The sequence below is a fragment of the Streptopelia decaocto genome, assembly GCF_964273445.1.
Source record: "Streptopelia decaocto genome assembly, chromosome: 2".
Classification (NCBI taxonomy): domain Eukaryota; kingdom Metazoa; phylum Chordata; class Aves; order Columbiformes; family Columbidae; genus Streptopelia; species Streptopelia decaocto.
Genome location: NC_138655.1, coordinates 136,062,886 through 136,083,846, shown reverse-complemented (window position 1 = coordinate 136,083,846; position 20,961 = coordinate 136,062,886). Strand labels below are relative to the sequence as shown.

The 20,961-nt window shown below is 37.1% G+C and overlaps 1 protein-coding gene across 1 annotated transcript in view; it reads left to right on the top strand.

Moving 5' to 3' along the window:
* The window catches only part of NXPH1 (neurexophilin 1), a gene marked incomplete at both ends in the record, with an annotated part of 136,358 nt that extends 115,623 nt beyond the window's left edge, over nucleotides 1-20,735 (top strand). Inside the window, one exon of the mRNA XM_082045271.1 lies at nucleotides 19,974-20,735. Within this exon, the coding sequence (XP_081901397.1) occupies nucleotides 19,974-20,735 (762 nt within the window). The remainder of the gene's footprint in view (nucleotides 1-19,973) is intronic.
* Nucleotides 20,736-20,961: the final 226 nt, after the last annotated feature.

The following is a 20,961-nucleotide window of genomic DNA, read 5'->3' as shown; positions in this document are numbered from 1 at the left end:
GGTGAACATTCTTATTTCTTTCTGTCAGCTTTACTGGGACTTTGTATTCATTTTCTTGCTGCTCTTCCTTATATATTTATCTGACTGTGAATTTTATCATGTTTTCTTCATTTTACAGAAATATATTTCTTGCTGCACAAGAAATGGCACCTCTTTAATGACTTAAATACAGGGGTTACAATTCAAAAGTGTGTAACACTTTCATTGCGATATTAAATTTCTATTTCTTTCTCTAGTCAGTGTTATTGTATGCATCTCTTGTCATAGAAACAGCTATTCTGGACAACAATGAACCACTAAATTTAGTCCTTGATTTTAAGATACCTCCAGGAACTGTACCTTAAGCTGCATCCCTGCTGGCCAGTTAGTGTTATTTTAGGATGTAGGAAGCTTATTGCAGTGGAAGTTTAACTATGATCTTAGATATTCTGCAATAAAAATCTATGTTCTTGCTTTTTCCCCGTAACAACTTGTTTTTGTTTATGGACAAGTGACCTTGACCTACCTTGAATTTACTGCATGCTAAGGACAGGTGTGTGGGTGCTTACTAGGGATCAGCTGACATACAGTATCTGAACATTTATGACTTCTTTTTTAAGTATCAGTGTGATCCCAGTAGACACACAGCTGGGAGTGCACCTTGCACACGGCCACATTTCTTTGCAACTTAGATATCTGTACCAGGACGTGCCAGAGTATTTTCAGCTGGTACTTCATTTTTAGTTAGCCCTGACTAACTGGCTTTGCTACTCTGGTATCAGTTTCCTTCACATTTTTCAGAAAAGTTTATGGTTGGATGTTAAATAAGATATATTTAAATATTTTTGTCCAGCAACAGTAGATTTCAGAATGGAGTAGGCTGAGAATTCCTTGGCAAAGCCCTTTTTTATCAAGACTGAGGGTATTCACTGCTAGATACAGTTCAAAATCTTCTTAAACACATTTGTTTTGCTCGGGAGATTTTTTTATCACAAACAAATGAGAGAGGAAAACTTTTGGGTGCAGGGTCAGCTGATGGTGGTATGCCCATCTCCATTTGCACAGTTGGTTATTTTTTGTTCTTCCAGTACAATTCTACTTAAATGTTGGCCATAAACCATGGCTGCATTTTAATATTGGCTGTGTACTTGTGATCTTTCTCTACTGATGCTTAAAAAGGGCATTGACTCTTCCTTCTATTTGATTTCTGTCTGCATTTATAAAATTAATCTCCCAGCCTCATGCTGCAATGAGCTGTGTCAGTGGAAGAGAGATAAGTTTCATTTTTTTGCCTTAAAACTTCTTCCAAAGTTGCAAAGAGTTTAGCACATTTACTTTCTCTTTTCAATTTTAACAAAGCCCTTGTCTTTTTTCTGCATTTCTATTTTATCCATGTCATTTTGGTTCTTTTGTTTTATACTTCACATTTTTTCCACACTCTTTTTCTTCCCTTCAAGCCTAGTTTATAGTCTCTGACAGGATTCTTTCTATGCTATCTGCCAAAACATCTGTTCCTTTTCTGAATAAAAAGCTTGCTTCTCCAGAAAGTGTCACACGGGTCCACACCAACTATAAACCTTCATTTCTCTCTGCGACTTTGCCAATGATGGACCAGCACTGGGAAGCTTTGTATTCTTGTCTGTCTTGTCTCATTTTTCATTATGTCCAATTCAGGTAGTTTATTGGGGGGATAAAAATGCCATAATTTAGATTTCAATGTACACATTTCCTTTCAAAATATGCTATTAGTTATTTGTACTTTCTATTTTTAATCTTGCGATTATTTCCTGAACTTCTGGTTAAAGCAGATATTTAAGAGCTTAAAATTGTTTCTGGATTCTGTCGCCCATTCCTTTCTGCTAGGACCACACTTGCATTAATACCCTCACCAAAAATGCGATGTAACTGTCCTTGATTCTTCTTGGATCGATTTTTGGTGATGCTACAATATTGCAGACAAAATGGCATTCAGAGCAATTCTAGGTTCTCTTGAAGAAGTTGTGTAACTTTCAGTACTTCAGTTTTGCCACTTATAATTTTTAATGATTATAATATTTTTTCCGTAGCAGACAGATGATTTTATTGTAAAGTTCTTTGGCATCTTTAAGGAAAAGTGCTGTATTTGAATAGGATACTATTTTTATATTGTGTTCCCACAGTATAACAAAATTCATGTCAATAAATATTTTTCATATGACATTTTATAAATGGTCAATGCTAGCAATGAATCATTTCAATATTTCCACCAAATATGGAACAAGATATTTATTGTTTTCTATGTTGCAAAGTAAAGGAAAAAAGCAGCTTTCATATGTATTTTTCTGTGGCATACTTTGCTGTTGATATGTTGCTGAGATAGTCTCTTAACTATATTAATGACTAAGAGGAGAAGGTTTGCTGGTGAGTGGTTTTAAGTTCCTGAAAACATCTGAGCCTTAGTGTGATAAATAATATGTGAGAACAATGGATAGAACCTTCCCCCTGGAGTAACTGTAGCTGTTTTACTATTTCAGTCCCCTGAAGCTTTAATTAATTTTCACAGAAATGAATGAGAAATTTATTATTATTTTTCTTTTTCAATCTGCCAGTATTTTCTTTGTCTTCTTCCCAGGGAAACTCTGTATTTCCATGGTAAGACTTGTAGCAGTTACTTCGGGGTTTGCCATGTCAATCTGGTGTGGGGATGTGGAAACGTGCATTGTGTTCCATTGTTCCCTCTCTCTGCTAGACACAAAGAGGGCTTCTCATGGTGGCAGAGATTTGATAAATGCTGGGAAGCTGTGTAAAGAGCACTGCTAAGGAAATGGAATTCAAGTCCTCTCCATGGCTCAATCTCCCCTAGAACAGGTGGCCTGGCATACTGGCCACAAGTTCCTCTTGACTGAGTCCATCCAACCCCTTGTGCAGGGTATTTATTTGTGGAAGCTGGCACACTGCCTTCCTGGACAAGCTGCGACAACAGGAGGAGGACTGGGAATGGTTCAAAAGTCCTCGGTCTTTTCGTGGCTCTTGCTATATTTTACTGTTCCTTTGAAGTGCTTAAGAGAGATTGGTGTATGATTTGTTATGTGAAAGTTTGAAAGTTCCTCGTCAAGGAAATATTTCTAACACAACAGGAAACACACTTTCTCATTCAGCTTTCTGTAGGGACTCACATGTGTCTCTTGCTGAGATCTTAGGGCAAGACTTGTGAGAGATTTGTTTCCTTTCTTAACTTAAATCATCCAAAACATTAACTTAAAAATAATTTTTGTTGCCTATGTAGGCCTGCTGCAGTATGATCAAGACAACAGGAAAGTGAAAATGTTCTCAGTCATGGCAAATATTAATTACCCATTTCAGTGAGTTGATATTGACTGGGTTATTCAGAAACTGTGTGGAGCAGATTAGAATGTCAGTCATGCCAGTGTAGTTCTGGAGTAACTCCACTAAAATGCAATCCACTCGTACTGTAAATTGTTTTTGTTTGTACACTAGAAAACCAGTCCTCTCTTTTTGTCTCTTGAGGTACAACCTGAGCAGCTAGCCCGTCAAACTGATAAGCACCTTTCAATGTGTCCCTCTCTGTGAACCATCATGCAACTGCATTCATGAAGCACTGGTCTGAACTAGGTTCATACAGGAAACAGCTCACTCCAGTGAACATGTACAAATACAGTGATTTGTATTTATTTTAGAAGCTTTACATTTTTCAGTGGACAAAAATGAATGAAATGAGGGATTAGCCAATACTGTACAAGAAATTCAGTGTAGACCTCTGGGCTAGAACTGTGCAAGCTATCTCCTGAACCAGAAAGCACAGAGGTGCATCAGCTCAGCACAATGCCTAGGTCAATAAGCTCTGCTAATGGATATGTCTAATCAGCTTCTGTGCAGCACCATGTCCACACTGTCTGCTTTGAGGGACCTTGCAGGTATTTCTGTATGAGATATCAGTCAGTACAATCTCAGAGCAGTAGGCTCTACATTCCAGTTTACAACGATGATGTGCTCTAAACACTACAGAAAAGTAAACATAAGCCATATGGAGAAGTCTTCAATAAGCATGTTTGAAGCAGAAATATGGTTCTAGGCTTAGTTACAAACATGATCTTAAATCTTGTAAAAAAGCAATATATATTGACATACTCATGTAAGAAGTGTGAACCTATGTGACAAACTGCAACAGTACTGGGCACTGGCATTTACAGGAAAATTAATATTAGTTTAATGCCATTTTAATCTGTCAGACAATGTGCAGGTGCAACCCCATGTTCTTCCGTTTTTAAGCTTTGCAATAAGACTTGGGTGCATGGTAGACCATATTGCCTCTCCATTTCTTCTCTCTCATTTAGTGAATGTTAGTCTGAAATATAATTGAATGTAAATTTGAAAATAACCAAGGAAAAAGATTAGATCTGGAGATAAGGAACTTAGGATAAGATAATCATATTAAAAAAAAAAAACCAAAACCTCAAAGAAAATGCTCTTCTTGCTGTAGCTTGAAATTTGAGGAGGGGAAAACCTTTTGTTCATCTCTTTGCTGTATGATCCTCTTTTTACAATGAAATTCAACATAATGTGTATCTCAGCTGGTTTGGAATTATATTACCATCTGGGGGAAGATTTTGATACAAGCCAAAACTAACAGATTTTCACCCAGCCCCTTAAGAATTCTAATTGCCAAGTGTTGGTCATTTCTTAGGAGCAAATTGACAGTGCAGTAGTGTGAGTTTGCAAGATCTTCTTGGCTGCAGATACTTTTTGCTTCATGTAGAATCACCTAGAGCTTGGCAGATATTTTTAGTGTTCCTAGTTGTTTCATCTATACTTCATCTGGAAACTACAACCAAAGCTCTAATTAACATCATCAAGTCTGAGCATATTCTTGATGATGCTGTTGGTTAAAAACTATGTTGAACAGAGTGGGTCAAGCTGAATGCCTCAGGGGCTCTATAGTGTACTTGAGTCCCTCAGTAGGGATTTGCAATTAAGTTGCTAGTTCAAATCCAGGAAAGGTCAAGAGTGATTAACACTCTTTTGTTCCATTGGTTAGTAGGAAACAGCTGTAAAATGAAGTGATGATCAAAATCCAATTCCTAGTAGATATTTTACATCATAAACACCAAACTCCTAATGATCCCTTGCTGGCAATCTGATTAGAATGGGCAGTAATTGAACAGGCACAGAAACTGCCATGCAGCCCTTACTGCATTTCCCCACAGCAAAAAGTACTGTCATTTTTGGACTGAAGGACAAGCTGAAAATTGCAGTTTCTCTACCTAAGCATTTTGTATTCGGTTGATATATTTGGAAATCTTTCATTCTGAGTGAAACCAAATAATATTTTGGACCACAAATATAGCTGAAGATTATTTTAAGTGCTTTGAATGAAAAAGAACCTGCAATTTAAAACTGTCATTTTTTTTTTAATTTTAAATATATGTCATCAGTCCTCAGTTGGATTAATCTGACATGAATCTGCTAAAAATTAGTTAAGTGGTAGTCAATGAAGCCAACAAAGGATCTGATTCTGCATTACTCAAAGTACACGATCATACTTGAAAATGCATGAGTAGTTGTAGAGAAAGTATGTCTTAGCTAAATTTTGTGCATTATACATACAATCCCTGCCATTCCTCTACTTCTTGGGCACCAAACAGATTAGAGTTAGGATTAGGTGAGAAGCTGAATGGTAGTGGCTTAGAATGAGGAGTTAGGGTTTCAGGTTGGGGCTTAAGCTTCAGGCATTTGGTTAGGGTTAAGACTATGATATTGCAAAACTGTAAAGTCCAAAGCTTGATGTTCTCATTCTGTCCTGCAACTGGTGAGTGATAGAATGTCTGTCTTGTAAACATGATGTCTTTAGACCATGTTGGTGTATCTGCTGTCCTCCCTGGAAAAATTGTTCTGAAATTACTGGAAAATCTATTATTTTAATTCATCCAGGATGTTACTGATTTCACTAGATGAAAATGCTTCCATATTTTAGCAACAGCATCCATAAGATGAATGCACAAAAAAGTTTCAGTGGGTGGATAAAATGCTTAAAAGATTTTGTAACAAGTGACAAATGGACCTTTCTTGCTGCCCTACAGTCCCTTGTCTTAGTTATCTATACAGCAAACTAAGAAAAGACTGTAAAGAGCCAGTAGCTTGAATAAGTTGAGTAGGATGTTGCTGGTTCCCAGTAAGATTATAAAATGATATTTTATTAAGTTAATTTAAAACAATGGAGAATATTCTTGTTATTCACTAGGTAGCTAATGGACTGACAGCTGTTGACTGACAGCTGAAGGATAAAGGGGGAAATGAGGGATTCATATTTTGGAAGACAGATTACATTTGTATGATTACTATAATTTTTATCAGAGGAACATGTCAAACATTTCTCACTACTGAGGGCAGGTGTTTCTGCTCCTGGAGAAAACTGGGAGCTCTTAATGCTCTACAAGTGTGTTTCAGGCTTCTTGATGACATGGACTTAGTGAATTCAGTAACATAACCAATTTCTGAGCTGATTTTTTCCCTTGAGTCTGCATCCGTTTTAAAACAGCTACTGCCATTTTGTATCTCAACCAGTTATTCAAATCAAAATTTTTTGGGACATCCTGGATGTGACAATGGAAAGAAACATCTAGAAATTTGTACTAACTCTTAGCTCCGTAGTTGAGTTAGGACATCACCAATATTTCTTCTTTTAGCTTTGGCTTTGCCAGATTTGTTTCAATGAGACAGCTCTCAAGGGCAGTGACTATATATATTTAGTTTCTAGTACACCTTAACCCAGACCACAGGTTGGTCCATGAGCATTGCAGTAATAGTAATAACATATAACTAACTGTGGGTTTTGAAAGGATGTCTATTCTGCAAATACGTTTCAGAGAAACACAGGCAGAAGTGTCATTTACTCCTTAAAAAATTGAACTACTAAGCATTTATATTTAAATTAAATGCTTTTACGAGTTCATTGGAAGTTATTTAGCAAGTATATGATAGCAAAGGCATGTTACCTATTGCCTTAGAATGAGGATTTTATTGCTTTTTCATAGTTTTCTATTGTATCAGCATTTGGCAGATAACAAATGAAATTTGCTTGGTAAGGTTAAATTGTTTTGTGCTGCTGCTCAGCCACACAGATACAGAAGATGAGACAATGGAAAAAAGTTATTTGCTTTTTTGGGCACACACAACAATATATTAATATATGGTGATCTTGACCTGTCTTTGAAGAAATTTTTTATTCTCTGAAAGGCAAAGAACTTAATTCCTGTCTGTATCACTCAATTGAAATCCCGATCATGCAGGAGGCTATACGAATGGAACTGCAGAGAGAAATGGCCCAAATAATTCAGTGCTGTCAGGTTACTGATGCTCAGAACAGTTTGAGGTCAAAGCAGAATGAACTTCAAGTATTGGTCAAAAAAAGAATGAAGGCTCTCTGGAGCTTGGTATGAAAAGTTCCTGTGTCTCTGTCCATTTTCAGTACCACTGCTTTTGCTGAGTCATGCAGATTTGGCACCAATAGTGCCTCATTCTCCCTGAACTTGTTATACTTTAAGGATATGAAAACATGCTGTTAAGTAAATACTAAAGCCCAAACCTGTAAGGATTCCAGCTTATTTTTTATTCTTTTTTTTTTTTTTTTTAATTCAGAAAAATTCTGGAAACCACACTTTGCAGGTTTCCCTTTAATCTAAGTCCATTTTGATAGGCCATTTTTTTTGGTGTCCTCTTCTTTTTCTTTTTATATACCTGAGAAAGCCTTATGGTGTAAGGTCAGAATAATAAATTTTATGTTTTTATTCTTTATGTATGAAAAGTAATATAATGCCATCACTACTTTATTACTCTGCAGTCATTCTGTTACTACGCAACTTAAAATATTTCAAGCCATCAGCATTTGGAGAAAGTTCATAGGTGTAGGGCACTCCATTATAATTTGCCTTTAAAGACTACATTTCTTCTAGCCACCTGCCTAGAAATGCAGTTATGGATCAAGTTCTAAGGGGAGCTGAAGAGATGATAAACTGAGAATGTACTGTATTTGCACCAGTATAAGCAGTGCTCTAGCGTTCCAGTATTTCTAAGTTGAGCTAATATTTCTTCTAAATGGAAATGTTTGGAGCTTTTCTGAAAACCAAAATGTCTCAGGAGGGTTTGCAAGTCTGGTACTCAGGTTTTGGTTGCAAAAAGAAAAGTATTTCTGTAATTCAAAAGTGATCAGCAGAAGTCAGCAGGTGTAAAATAATCCTAAAGATGTCAGTTTATTAGACCTTGAACTATCTTGTATTCAACTTGCTCCAGTACATCTTAATATGGATTTAAGGCAATGTATCAGAACTACTCTGTGTTACAGGATAGGACTCATGGTCCTCCACAGACATGCTCCCAGCACTGCTTGTTATCCTAGAAATCAGCGTGCTGAAACAATGTTCATTCATTTTCTTCCAAAGTTTTTCATTCCAGTGCAAAAAAAATAGCAATGAATAACCTCCTTCAACTTATATGTCAATGCCCAAAGGACTTTTAACTCATCTCAATTTAAATTAATGACCTTAGTGATAGCACTAGCAATTGGACGGTGGCTCTCATGAGCCAGATATTTGCATATGGAATTTGATTAATCCTGCTGGCTATTAATTTTCACTTCAAATTAGGTATGATACTATTGCAGGAAGAAATTCTAAGGCTACTATTAGGTACAATGTTAATCTTCTATTGGGTGTTCCATTTTGTTTTGTTTGGCTGTGCTAGGTTCCCTCACAATGTGTGTTTGGCTCAACTCAGAAAGGTATCACAGACCTGAAAACTGCTCTATGCAAGTTCACTGCAAACAAGTACCCCACTGAATGAATATTACAAGTTCATAAGAGGTAGAGAAATTGATGTACGGTATCCCCTTCTAGTATTCTGTAAGTGTATTCCACTTAATGGCATAATAGGTCTCTTGTGATACCTGTGTCCAGAGTCACAGAAAGACCAGCTAGGTAAGCAAATGGAGGTAGTACTTTTTCTGAGGCTACTTGGTCTGCCTGTATCCTGACTGAACGAATGTACACTGATGGTAGAATGCTGTTCAGATCAAGAATAAATTTTGCCTGGATCTTGTAAATATTATATATGTCGTCTCCTAGTTTCCAATAAGACAATCCATATTTCCTTGTAATCTCTGCACTTTGGGAGCATTTGAACATGTTTATGTACGTCATAGCCAGGAAAGCAATGTGCAGCACTGAGCTTGCTGAGCAGAGCCAGTGCCCATGTGCTGCTTACTGCTAAGCAGACCCCTCTAAGAATTAGCAGACCTTAACAAAACCACCAAGAAAATATCAATAAAAATTAATTGATTAACCCTGCAGTAGAACAGTGTTTAATCGTCCCCTTCCTTACCAGAACAACATTAAAGAAACATACCTCTTTCCTCAGAGATGGATTTTAATAGAATTTGATATCCGTTGACAAAGTGATAGAATGATCAGTGCCTATTAAACAAACACAGTTAGAAAGGGAACATATTTCTTCTTCTGGTTGAAATTCAAACAGAAGAAAACTTTCTTTTTGTCATCACAAAAGACTTCTGAGAAGTCAGGACAGACTGGGCTGTATCTACATTCTAATGCTCTTCTTTGGAAAAAAGTGGTAATAGACAAATGAGCAATAAGATATTTTTGTAAAATGGTGGAGTATTTTAATTTTATTAAATTTTTACATTAACAGTGGTTGATGGGAAACTGTATGTAGAAAATGAGTAATACTAATAGAGCATTTTAATAGTGCACAGTGGCTTTGTCCATTATATAGTACCTGGATATCACACATTATAATCTTTTTCACCTTCTTCAGAAGATATGTCTACCCATATGAAAATGGACATTTTCTTCAGTGTGTTATATGTAAAGCAAACTAAGGTGCAAATTTTGATTAAAATGTGGTTCCGTGGTCTTTCATATAAAATCTAATTTCATTTAATATTACATTCTACATGTATGCAGAAAATGGCAAGCCAATATTAATAAAAGAAGGCTTATAGGAATGTGGTACAAGAACAATAGATCCTTAACAAAATTTATTTACCTAGCTAGACTTTCATTTAAAAGTTAGCAGAATTCTGTGATACTGGCATAAAACAGGGCTCTTAAAACTCTGTTGGACATTTTTAACCCACTTTAATTTATTCCATGGAAGTTTAATCCCCTGCTGAACAGAGATGGGGTGAATTTTCAAAAGTCATAATCCACTGAAGTAAAAAATCTTTAATGACAACATAGGCAGCAGGCTTCAAGAGTTTAGTTTAAATTCTTTCTAAAAATGTAAAACGTAGGGCAAGAGTTAATAGGATATTTCATACAGTTATATTTCAATCCTTTTCCAAATCTTCAGAAATTCACTTGCATCTCCACTATTAGAAATATTTGGGCTGAATCCCTACACTTCTAAGGCAAAAAGCAAAAAGCTGTAATACTGTAATGGGAAGATTTTCACAGCGTATGGTAAGTCATTTGGTCCTTCAGTTCATGGACTGTTATGAGGGCTAGTATCATATTTTCTAAATTGAATGATAGATGATGTTTTACAAATCAAACGTCTTCCATTCTGCCTTAACTAGGCAAGAAAATAAAAGCAAGCTATGCTATGTTAATCTTTCTGCTGCTCTAGGATTTTTACAATTAACTTTAGTGGTGGGTCAGGATTTGGCCCATAAATTGAGCTGAGGGAGTCCATGTATTACCTATGTGTTGCAAAGCCACAGTTTTACCCTGGCCCTTGACTACCACCTTTGGAACTGGCCAGTTGTGGAAGTACCTGTCACTCAGACAAAACCTTTTCTTTTTTCTTTTGTTTTACCTGGAAGCTCCTCTACTGCCAGCCATAAACTTTTACAGCTTTGCCTGGCCTGAACATCCAGGTATCAGGCTTCTGCCTGAACCCCACAGGAAAAATGCTGCTGCCTTGCCATTTTTTCTGTAGCCTGCTGGACAAGAATTTGAGTGGCATCAAATGAAGCTAGAAGGTGACTTGATCATAACAAACAGGAGAAGGTTCCTCAGGCAGTCTGAGGTTAAGAGGTGGAACTACTAGTTGCAGGGTGTTTCAGGTGCTGGAAGTTTCAGAGAGAAAAAGGCAAGTTCTTGTAGGCAATATTTGTTGAAAGTTATTAAATTCATAGCCACAGTACCAGCTTAAGAAGTCCTTGATCTGCAAAGGCTTGAGGATGGGAAAGATTTTCTGGTCGAAGTAGTACATTCACTGATTTTGGATTCTTTGACAAAACCCAACTTTTAGTCATTGTTGAATACATCGTAGAGGATCAGATGGAATTTTGGTTTGACTTGCTACTGTTCTTAAGCTCTTAAATTAAATAGGCAAAGGCAATGACTTCCTTTTTCTCTAGGAGCTACATCTTTGAAGGAAAAGCAAGAAGATTCTGTCTTTGAAAGACAAGAGTGACAGCAGTACCTTTCTTCACCCCTGCTTTTCAAAACTAAAAGGTGGAATATTTCTTAGGGCTGGTGTTTCATCTCTTCCTGTTGTGGATTTGTGGTTTTGGTTCCTGGTTCAAAGTTCCCAGTCTTCTCCAGGCACTTAAAGGAGTCCGGATGTTTAATTCTGAATCTGATTTCCACTCTGGAAGTTTGTGAAAGGGAAAAGAAAGTCATGGGTTCTTGTAAAGAGCTGTACTGCCACAGTGGAGAGGGTAGCACTGGCAGAGTGAAGCAGAGAAAAAAAAGGAGAAAAATACCAATTAGGGAACTGTTTCCTGAAGAAATGTCTTCATAATTACAATCTAAGTCTGGTGGATTTCAAGTGCCCATCTACCTTCAGATGACTAAACAATTTTTAAAAGCCTGCTTTCTAAACATTTTTTGTTGTCAATAGCAAACAAAACAGGCTCCAGAAGACTAGTTTCTCAGATTCTAAATACCTGTGAAAATTCTTTTTATGATTAAATCGAACCTGAAAGATAACAGGATAGTGTAAAGCTGCACTGTTTCTGAAATGAAACCTTCACATGGGAAATTTCCTGTATCTAAAAGGGTGAACAATACTAGCAAATTTGCACAGCTTGCTGTATGTGTAACACAGCACTAGCTTAAGCGTGCTGACAGATGTATAAGGAACATTGCACATGAACATGACTAGACTATATCAGAAAGTGTTTAGATAGAGCAATTATTGTCCTGCTTCCAGCTGGCAGCCTTTCTGTTCTCTCCATGGTGTTCTCTCTGGGGCAAATGATGCACCATAGGTCAGATTTTTCTTGCTTGCCCTTAGGCATCCATATGAAGAGCATTTATTCACTCCTTGAAGGTTCATCAATAGCTCATGGAGACAGAGGTAGTTCTTTCTATTTCTCTCTCTTGATTATGGAATAAGCCTAGATGAATAGTTTGTATCTAAGTTCTGAATTCCAGGTGAATGACGTGATCAGTGACATGATTCCCAGACCAGATCATGGACTGGGCCGGCACAGAACATGTTCTGACTCTTTCCTAACATGTGGTGGCAGGCTGTCACTTTCTTTCATCAGTCTGTTACCATTCACAGGACCTGTGGCAGTGTCACAGCTTAGCCCACACTCAACATGAATGCAAGGGAGAGGAAATAAGACTCTGAAGCAAAATTTGACATGGTAATTCTTAAGTATTCTCATTGGAAATCAACCATTGAAGGTGTTCTATCACTTTTGCATTTCCTGAAAATTGAGACTTGCTAGTTTTCAGACTTCTGTATAAAAGGCAATTTATATGGTGTAGAACACTTAAATTGTAACTTGTGCTAGTTATTTTTCCTTTGCAGAACAGCTCACTGCAATATCATAGTATTTAATGATCAACAACTGTTGAGAATTCTAATGTGTTTAAACAAAATAGTGTCTCTGATGTTTTATTAGTGCCCTCATCTTTCTGTGGTTACACATTTTTTAATTAGTCTTTGATTCCTAATCAGATCTCAAACAGATATCAATTGATATAAGCGTTCTAAATTCAATGATGTTAAATTTCACTGAATTTATATCAGCTATCATCAGCTGAATTTTTATCAGCTTCTGGTCTTGTATAACCCCTGTTTTGTCAATGATGAGAAAAGCTCAGGTAGCCATATTTTTTTTTTTTTTTGGTAGCAGGGACCATTTGGAACAAGCACAATAGTGTGTAGATTAAAACAAGAAAAATACAGCATTTAAAGCTGAGCTGAGCACAGTAGATAGTGTTAAGCTGATTTTTATGAATCCTAACATAGATCTACATAGTAAAAAACCAAACCAAACCAAACCAACACCTTCTGTCTGGTTTCTGTGTGACAAAAAAAATCTATTTTTTATGTTTAAGTGAGTGATCCCAAGTGATTTCTTTACAAAATATTATTGAAAACTTCAGGTGCTTCTTTTCCTATGGTCAGTAATGGAAGAAGGTCCCCATATGGATTCTGTAGGGTTCTGTGCAAGAACCTCTGCTGTTGAATATACTTTTAAGTGACCTGGGAAAGGTGAATGAGAAAGTTTATTGATGACACAAAATATTTTGGAGTAGAAAAGAGCCAGCAGTGAGGAATGTCAGAAAGATCTTATCAGAATTAGTAAATAGGCAGTAAATTAAGGAATGAAATTCTGTGGTAGTAAACGTAATTGAAACGCATGGGAAAAAAAAATAAAAATCCCAGCTTTGTATATAAACAGAATTGAGATTTTAGGGTAATGACAGTTCCATGTAAGTGTCAGTTCAATGCCCATTAGTGATCAAAACCAAATAAAATATCACTAATTAGTAGAGGAAAAAGAGGGAACAGGTAGGAGGTCATTTGTCACCATACAAGACTATGGTTCTGGCTCATCTTGAACACTGTGTGCCATTCTGGACTCCTCATCTTAAAGACAGAACTGGGAGTAGAACTGAGGAAGCTTCAGAGAAGGACAATAAGGAAATTCAAAGGTACAGGTATAGAATGTCTTCTGTGTAAGCGATTATTCTTGTGACCCAGGAGGCTGGTACTCAAGGCTGTTTATTACTCTGAATAGGTATATCTGAGGCATGTATTGGTGTCCTTGAAGTAGGCTTCTTTATGTAGCTAGGATTCACCAAGTTTTCCACTCACTGATATTTGTAGAAAAAAAAAATGTAAAATGTAGCAGCAAATGAAAGTAAGGAGGAGCATGGGAAATTTGGATAGAGACTGAATTTTCCATCTGGAGAATGAAGGGTTCTCCAAAGAAGGCAGCAGAAGCCAGGTTCAAAACCAAGAATAAGAGAATAGAGCTGTGGAACTCATTGCTGAAGGGTGTTATGGAGGTTAAAAGTTTACAAAGAGTCAGAGTACACAACTGCACAGAACAGTAGTTTACTGAGATGGAAAACATATACAGAAAGAATATATAGCAGAGGAAACTAGAAATATTTGACAGCTGGAAAGAAATTAGAGGATTATCATGCATGCCATGTTCTTGCTCTCCTCCAGCCATCTCTTACAGCTGCTGTTGGTGACAGGACATTTTTCTAAATGAGTCTTTGGTTTGATCCTGCGTAGTGACTTTCATGTTCTCATTTGATACACTAGAGCAGGATTTACTGTTCCATTTGCCAGATTCATCTGAGTTTGCATTTTTTTGATTGACCAATCCACATTCTTATTTGTTTCATGTCATATAGCAAAAAGGCTTATAAGTTAAGAGTAGGGAGGTTTGTTTCTGGGAAATATTAATGTATGTGGTTTTCCATGTTTGTCCTCCCTTTCTGAAGTACCAGTTTGTAACACGTGCAACTCCTTCACTGTGTTTTAGTCCCCCTTGTTATAATCTTCACTAACTTGCATTCTCAGTTTCTTTTTTTATGGCCTAATTTCTGTAGAATAGTGGCTTTGACTTGCCTGGAAATTATTCACTGAATAAAATATTTCCATGCCACTTTTAAATTTGTACAGTGTGTAGACAGGTATAGGAAAAAAATTGATCAAAGTAGAAATGTAAACTGGTTCCTAATTTTCGTCCACCTAATGCACAAGCAGGATTAATAAGGGCAAAGTGAATCCAGCTAAAATTTTCTGAGTGCTGCCCTGCCTTGGTAGAAGTCTAGCTTATAGTTATGTTTATCAGTACTCTCCTACCTGTGCTTTATCTGAGATATCTGACTGAGGAAAGAAAGTTCTGATTTCTTTATACAGAGCACATGCAAACACAGCACTGCCAAGTTCTTACAGTTCTGTGCCAGCAAAAACGATCTGGGTTTTGATTACTTATTTACCTGAAGAGAGAGATTTTCTACCTTGAGCATTAGATTGTTTGTTTGCATTTTCATTTACCCTCAAGTAGTCATACATTCAGAGGAATAAATACATAATTTCTAAACCAATACTGTAATTATAGGTAATGAACTGTAATAGAGCTAGAATAAAAGCAAAAGAGTGAGAAATCAAGAGGCATTCTGTACCTCTTTCAATGACTATTTTTTTAATCTCAAATTGATGTCTTAAATTAATGTTAATATACCTATGGTTGATTTTACACTGAAAAGAGGGCTTAAATCATCACTTGAGGCCTCCACGGCTTCCCAAGATCCATTTACCACTTTATTTTCTCTGCTCCAAATGTTCAAGTTTGACCTGTCGAAGCATTCAGGGCTTGGTATCTTGAAAGAGAACCCAAAAATTTCTGAGACAAATAAACTGTGTATCCTTTAGGAAGTCCTAAATGAACTACACATATTCATTAAAATATATTTAATGATGTTAAACGTCATTATAAAAGTTTCTTGACCCTCAAAAAGGAGGATACAGAATCTACGGAGTATTCTGTTTTAATGGAGTAAAAATGAATTGCAGATCAATTCCTGTCTTTTTAATTATGCTTTTTTTAATTATGCCCAGTAAAACCACTGTTTCTGCTCCTTCCTACAATCAGAAGAAACGGAATAACAATACGTCATTATTAATTGGAAAAGTGTTTCCAGGTAGTCAGCTCCTTCTGTCTTTTTGATATCAGTAAACTTGACTATGTGTTGGATATTCATACTTTCCATTAAAAGTACAAGACTGGAACTGAAGGTCATCTGCCATGCTTACTGAGTGCTTTTCAACTGACATTTGTAACCTTGGATAAACGTTTCTAAGTCTTTTTGCTCCTTACTTCTTTTCTGTATGGACACTGCTGACATCATGAGCATACAAAACCACTTCTAGCTATGGAGTCATGGAGGAAATCCACCTCCTCAGCCCTTTTGAGATGTTAATACATTGCACTGTAGAAGCGTTGTGGGTTAAGACTGGTGGGCAGCTAAGCACCAGACCTCACTCACTCACTTTCCGCCTCCCCCAGTGGGACAGAAGGAGAGAAAAGGAAGAATAAAAGCAAGAAAACTTGGGGATCAAGATTTAAAAGAAAAGTTTATTAAGTGAAGGATAAGTGGAAGTATAGAGAAGAAAACAAAACAAAACAAGTGATGCAAAGGCAACATTCATAATCTCCAATGGGGAGAGTGATGTCCACCCAGTTCCTGAGCAAACGATGGCTAACTCTCCCTAAACCCCACTGTTTTCCTTTCAGTTGCTAAGCATGATGTTACATGGTATGGAATAGTTCTTTGGTTTGTTCAGGTCATCTGCTCAGTTGTGTCCTCTCACAACCTCTTGCACACCCCCCAATCTATTCATTTGAGGAGCCAAGAGAAATACAGAGAAGACGCTGAAACTGTGCAAACACTATTCAGCAAGAGCTAGAACATTAGTGTGTTACCAGTGTTTGGGTCAAAATATAAAGCACAGCACTGTATGAACGGCTATGAAGAAAATAAACTCTGTCCTAGCCAGCCTCAATGCTAGTGCACCAAACTTTTAGATCTTTCACCTACGAGTGGCTGTGGAAAAGAAGAAAACTCTTGTTATAGTGAACTTGCTGATAGAGTATGCAAGTTTCTGAATTACATGCAAATATACTCAAGGAAGAGGACAAAAAAGTCAACGTAGAATTTGGACGGCTCAGTGTTTTAGCTCTCCATTAGCCATTTTAAATTGACAGTTTTTTCATGTACTGCTAAAATAGGTCTATGTTTCAGTAATCTAGTTTTCACACTACTAAGTGCAAAATCTCATGGATTTATTATACACTATCTTTCCTGTATATTGCAGCCTTGTGGTTGGAAAGAAAAGAGATGGAAGAAAATTGTAGATTAGGTCACATGGAAATAACTGCTGCATTTGCAGAAATTCTATTACACAGAAATGCTCTGTATTATTGGGTATGTGAATCTCTGAGGATACATATAGCTGCTTTCTATAGCACATAGTATACTAACAGTATATGAAAAAGCAGTTGGCTGGAAAATGTTAGTGAAAAACAATGAATTCTAGAGCTTTTTTATTAACCCTTGTGGGCTGTTTTTTCTAGTGCTTGCCCAGACACTTGACTAGAGAGGGCAGGTTCAGGCCTTTAATCATGAATGCAGACAGTTACCCTCACTGAAAATCACAAATAGAGGTCTTGGGGCTAACTGCATGACTAGAAGCCTTTCAGGTATTACAAAATCAATGACAGTAACAATCAATTGTATTTGTTAGATCAGGTGAAGCAGTATAGCATGCATGTAATCTGAACCATCCATTTCCATGAAATATACTGTCTTTCAAGGAAACACATGTACTGGATCAGTCAGCAACTATTTCAGAAAATACCTACTTCCTTTTCTAGGTGTTCAGTTTTATACATCTGAAAAAAGAGACCTTCTCCTTAAAAGGTTGTTATACCATTACATTTTGTTACATGGAACTTGTAGTGTAATCCTATGAAATGTAAATCATCAGAAGCAGAAAGGAAAACAAAGGAAAAACAAGCTATGAGCAAAAAAAAATACAGTGGTAAGCAATCTGTATCCTACCCATAGATTGCAGGTATAGTAGCTCTGCTAGCTAATTGCTTAGATTCATAGTGATTCGACAGATTCATGCTAGACAGGCACATTTTTCCTTTTGGTCACATTTATTTTCTTATTTTGCACTCCTTCTCTATATGCCACAGCAAAATTATATTCTGAGTCTCTTTCTCCCTCCATGTGACATCTTCATTGCTGCTTCATTAACCAGCACACCGTCAGTGAATTTCATTACAGCTTCTCTCCTGGCTCACTGTGTTGATGTTAAGATGAAGCTACAAACTGGCTATCAAAATGCTAGTCTGTGTTTTAATACTTCCTTCCATTTAAAATAGGAGGAAGTAATCACTTTGGCAAAATCCTAAATAAACGCATACTGTATCTATTACCTTTACTGGTCCCCCAACCTGAAATGCACTATGGAGGTATAATGTGGGATGTGACAGATTTATTTACCTATTTGTTTACTGTAAAAGGATGACGGCATACCTCCTATGTGATCAGTGTATTAAGAAAATTTAGACTGATTTTATATATGTGCCTTCAGCTGACCTTGAAAAAGTAGTGAAGTTAATGAAAGCATGCTTCAGTTCCATGATTGTTAGGGAATGAAAAGGCCATGCTGTGATAGATATCCTCTGTGACATATATTATACGTCCAGTTGTAACAGTAGGGAGCGGACATGATTTAAATACTAGATGGTTTCCAATGGGTTCCAAGGGTTGGGAATACACTAAATTCATTTTTAAGTGAAGAGAAAGATGTAACTGCAAGTATGGTAAAAGCATGTAAATCAGTTCCAGAAAACAGAGGAATGAAACAGACATAGTCAGAATCTCTGATGTAGCCCTGAAAAGAGAAGTAAGAAACTTGACATCCTCTTCAGAGCAGTTAAAATGTTAAAAAATGTGGAAGAGTGTCTGGTGCAAATTTTTAGGGGAAGTGGGACTAAGGGTGTTGTCAGTCCCTTCCCACCTACCTGCTGCCCCCTGCCAATTCCAGCCCTCCCTGCTACACTCTGTCAGACTCTCTAACAGTGCTGCATGTGTGCAGCTGTGAGGATGCATCTGTTCTCTGTTTTTCACACAATTAAGTCAAAGTGAAAAAATATAAATTAGACAAATTGCTCTGACACTAAATTAAGTGAAAAATGATGTCTTAGATGTATGATTTTGTAGGAACTTGGTCTCTTTCAAAAAAACGTGATTTTGCAGAATTTTTTAATACTACTTTTAAATTAGTGGCCCTATTCTTATTGTAAATACACAAATGGCTTCTTGTCTTGCACAGGTCACTTTTTGATTTGGGGAGGTAGGTGTGAAAAAAGAAGTGAAGTGAGGAAGGAGAAATGTATGTCATATTAGAGACACACAAGGCAAATCAGTGGCTAATCTGTAAGGAACTGTAAGCAAAGACTGTGACTCCTCTTGCATAAACTGAGGTACAGTACACAGTATGTACAGCTGTTGATGCAAAACTCATTAAATTTTTCATTATTCTATTATTTATATTGTAGTTGTGACTGAAGGTCCCTGTAAAGAACACAGACTCATGTGTACTCATAAAAGGAGTGGGGGAATTATATTATTAGATATTATTAGATTTATAATGACATGGACTCTGAACATGATCAGGCTGGCACCACCAAGACAGCACCCTGACAGTGGACTCTAGAGGCAGCAAAAATAAACAAATGTGACTCTGAAGGTAGAAGACACAGTCGCTTTGCAGAGAGAACATTCAAGCAAGTGTATGTCACTCTGAGAGGAGAAATGACCAGTGAAAGCCACATATAGACTGGAGGATGGCATGGCTGTGTACCTTAGTCTTTACAGTACTTTGTTACATACTCATCACTTACAGACATCATAAGAGAAGTAACTTTCAGGATGAAGAATAAAGTGAATGGCTGGGATTAAATCTGAAGGCCACTGTAAAAGACTGGCAAAAGAGAATTAAGTAATAACTACTTGAAAAGAAGAGGAAAATAGATATTTCTGTTTTGCTTTACTGAGTACAGATATACAATTTAATTTATAAAAAAAAGATTCCTTATGATTTTGAAATCTGATCATTTTGGTTTCAGGTGTGAATGATCATACGTGTTGCGTATCTCAAGATATTCTTTCTTTCTTCTTCCCTTCTTTCTTTTTCAGGTTACTTGTGCAAATTTAACAAATGGAGGAAAAGCAGAACTTCTAAAATCAGGAAGCTCCAAATCCATATTAAAGCACATATGGACAGAAAGTAGCAAAGACTTGTCCATCAGCCGACTGCTGTCACAGACTTTTCGTGGAAAGGAAAATGAAACAGATTTGGACCTGCGGTATGATGCCCCAGAAACTTATTCTGAGCAAGATCTCTGGGACTGGCTGAGGAACTCCACAGACCTGCAAGAGCCTCGGCCCAGAGCAAAGAGGCGGCCCATTGTCAAGACTGGGAAATTTAAGAAAATGTTTGGCTGGGGCGATTTTCATTCCAACATCAAGACTGTGAAGCTAAATCTGTTAATAACAGGGAAAATCGTTGACCATGGCAATGGGACGTTTAGTGTTTACTTCAGGCATAACTCCACTGGTCAAGGGAATGTATCTGTAAGCCTAGTGCCCCCTACAAAAATAGTGGAATTTGACTTGGCACAACAGACGGTGATTGATGCCAAAGATTCCAAGTCCTTTAACTGTCGAATCGAGTACGAAAAAGTTGACAAGGCTACCAAGAACACACTCTGCAACTATGACCCTTCAAAAACCTGTTATCAGGAGCAGACCCAAAGCCATGTGTCATGGCTCTGCTCCAAGCCCTTTAAAGTAATCTGTATTTACATTTCCTTTTATAGTACAGATTATAAACTAGTACAGAAGGTGTGTCCTGATTACAACTACCACAGTGACACACCCTACTTCCCATCAGGGTGAGGACCAACCTGTGTCTGAGACTGAAGCCTGGGGAATAAAAGAGGTCGTATGACAGGGCTGCAACCTCACGGAGCAAGGCCACATCTATTGCCTGGAATGTGTCTACCTGCTGCTGCTGATGTCAAATGGCTGCAAATATGTTAGTGGAAAACAATCTAATGTAATTTTTGCCCAGTCAGCTCCATGTATCAATCTAGCTGTAAATCACTATGGATTTGAAATAAAA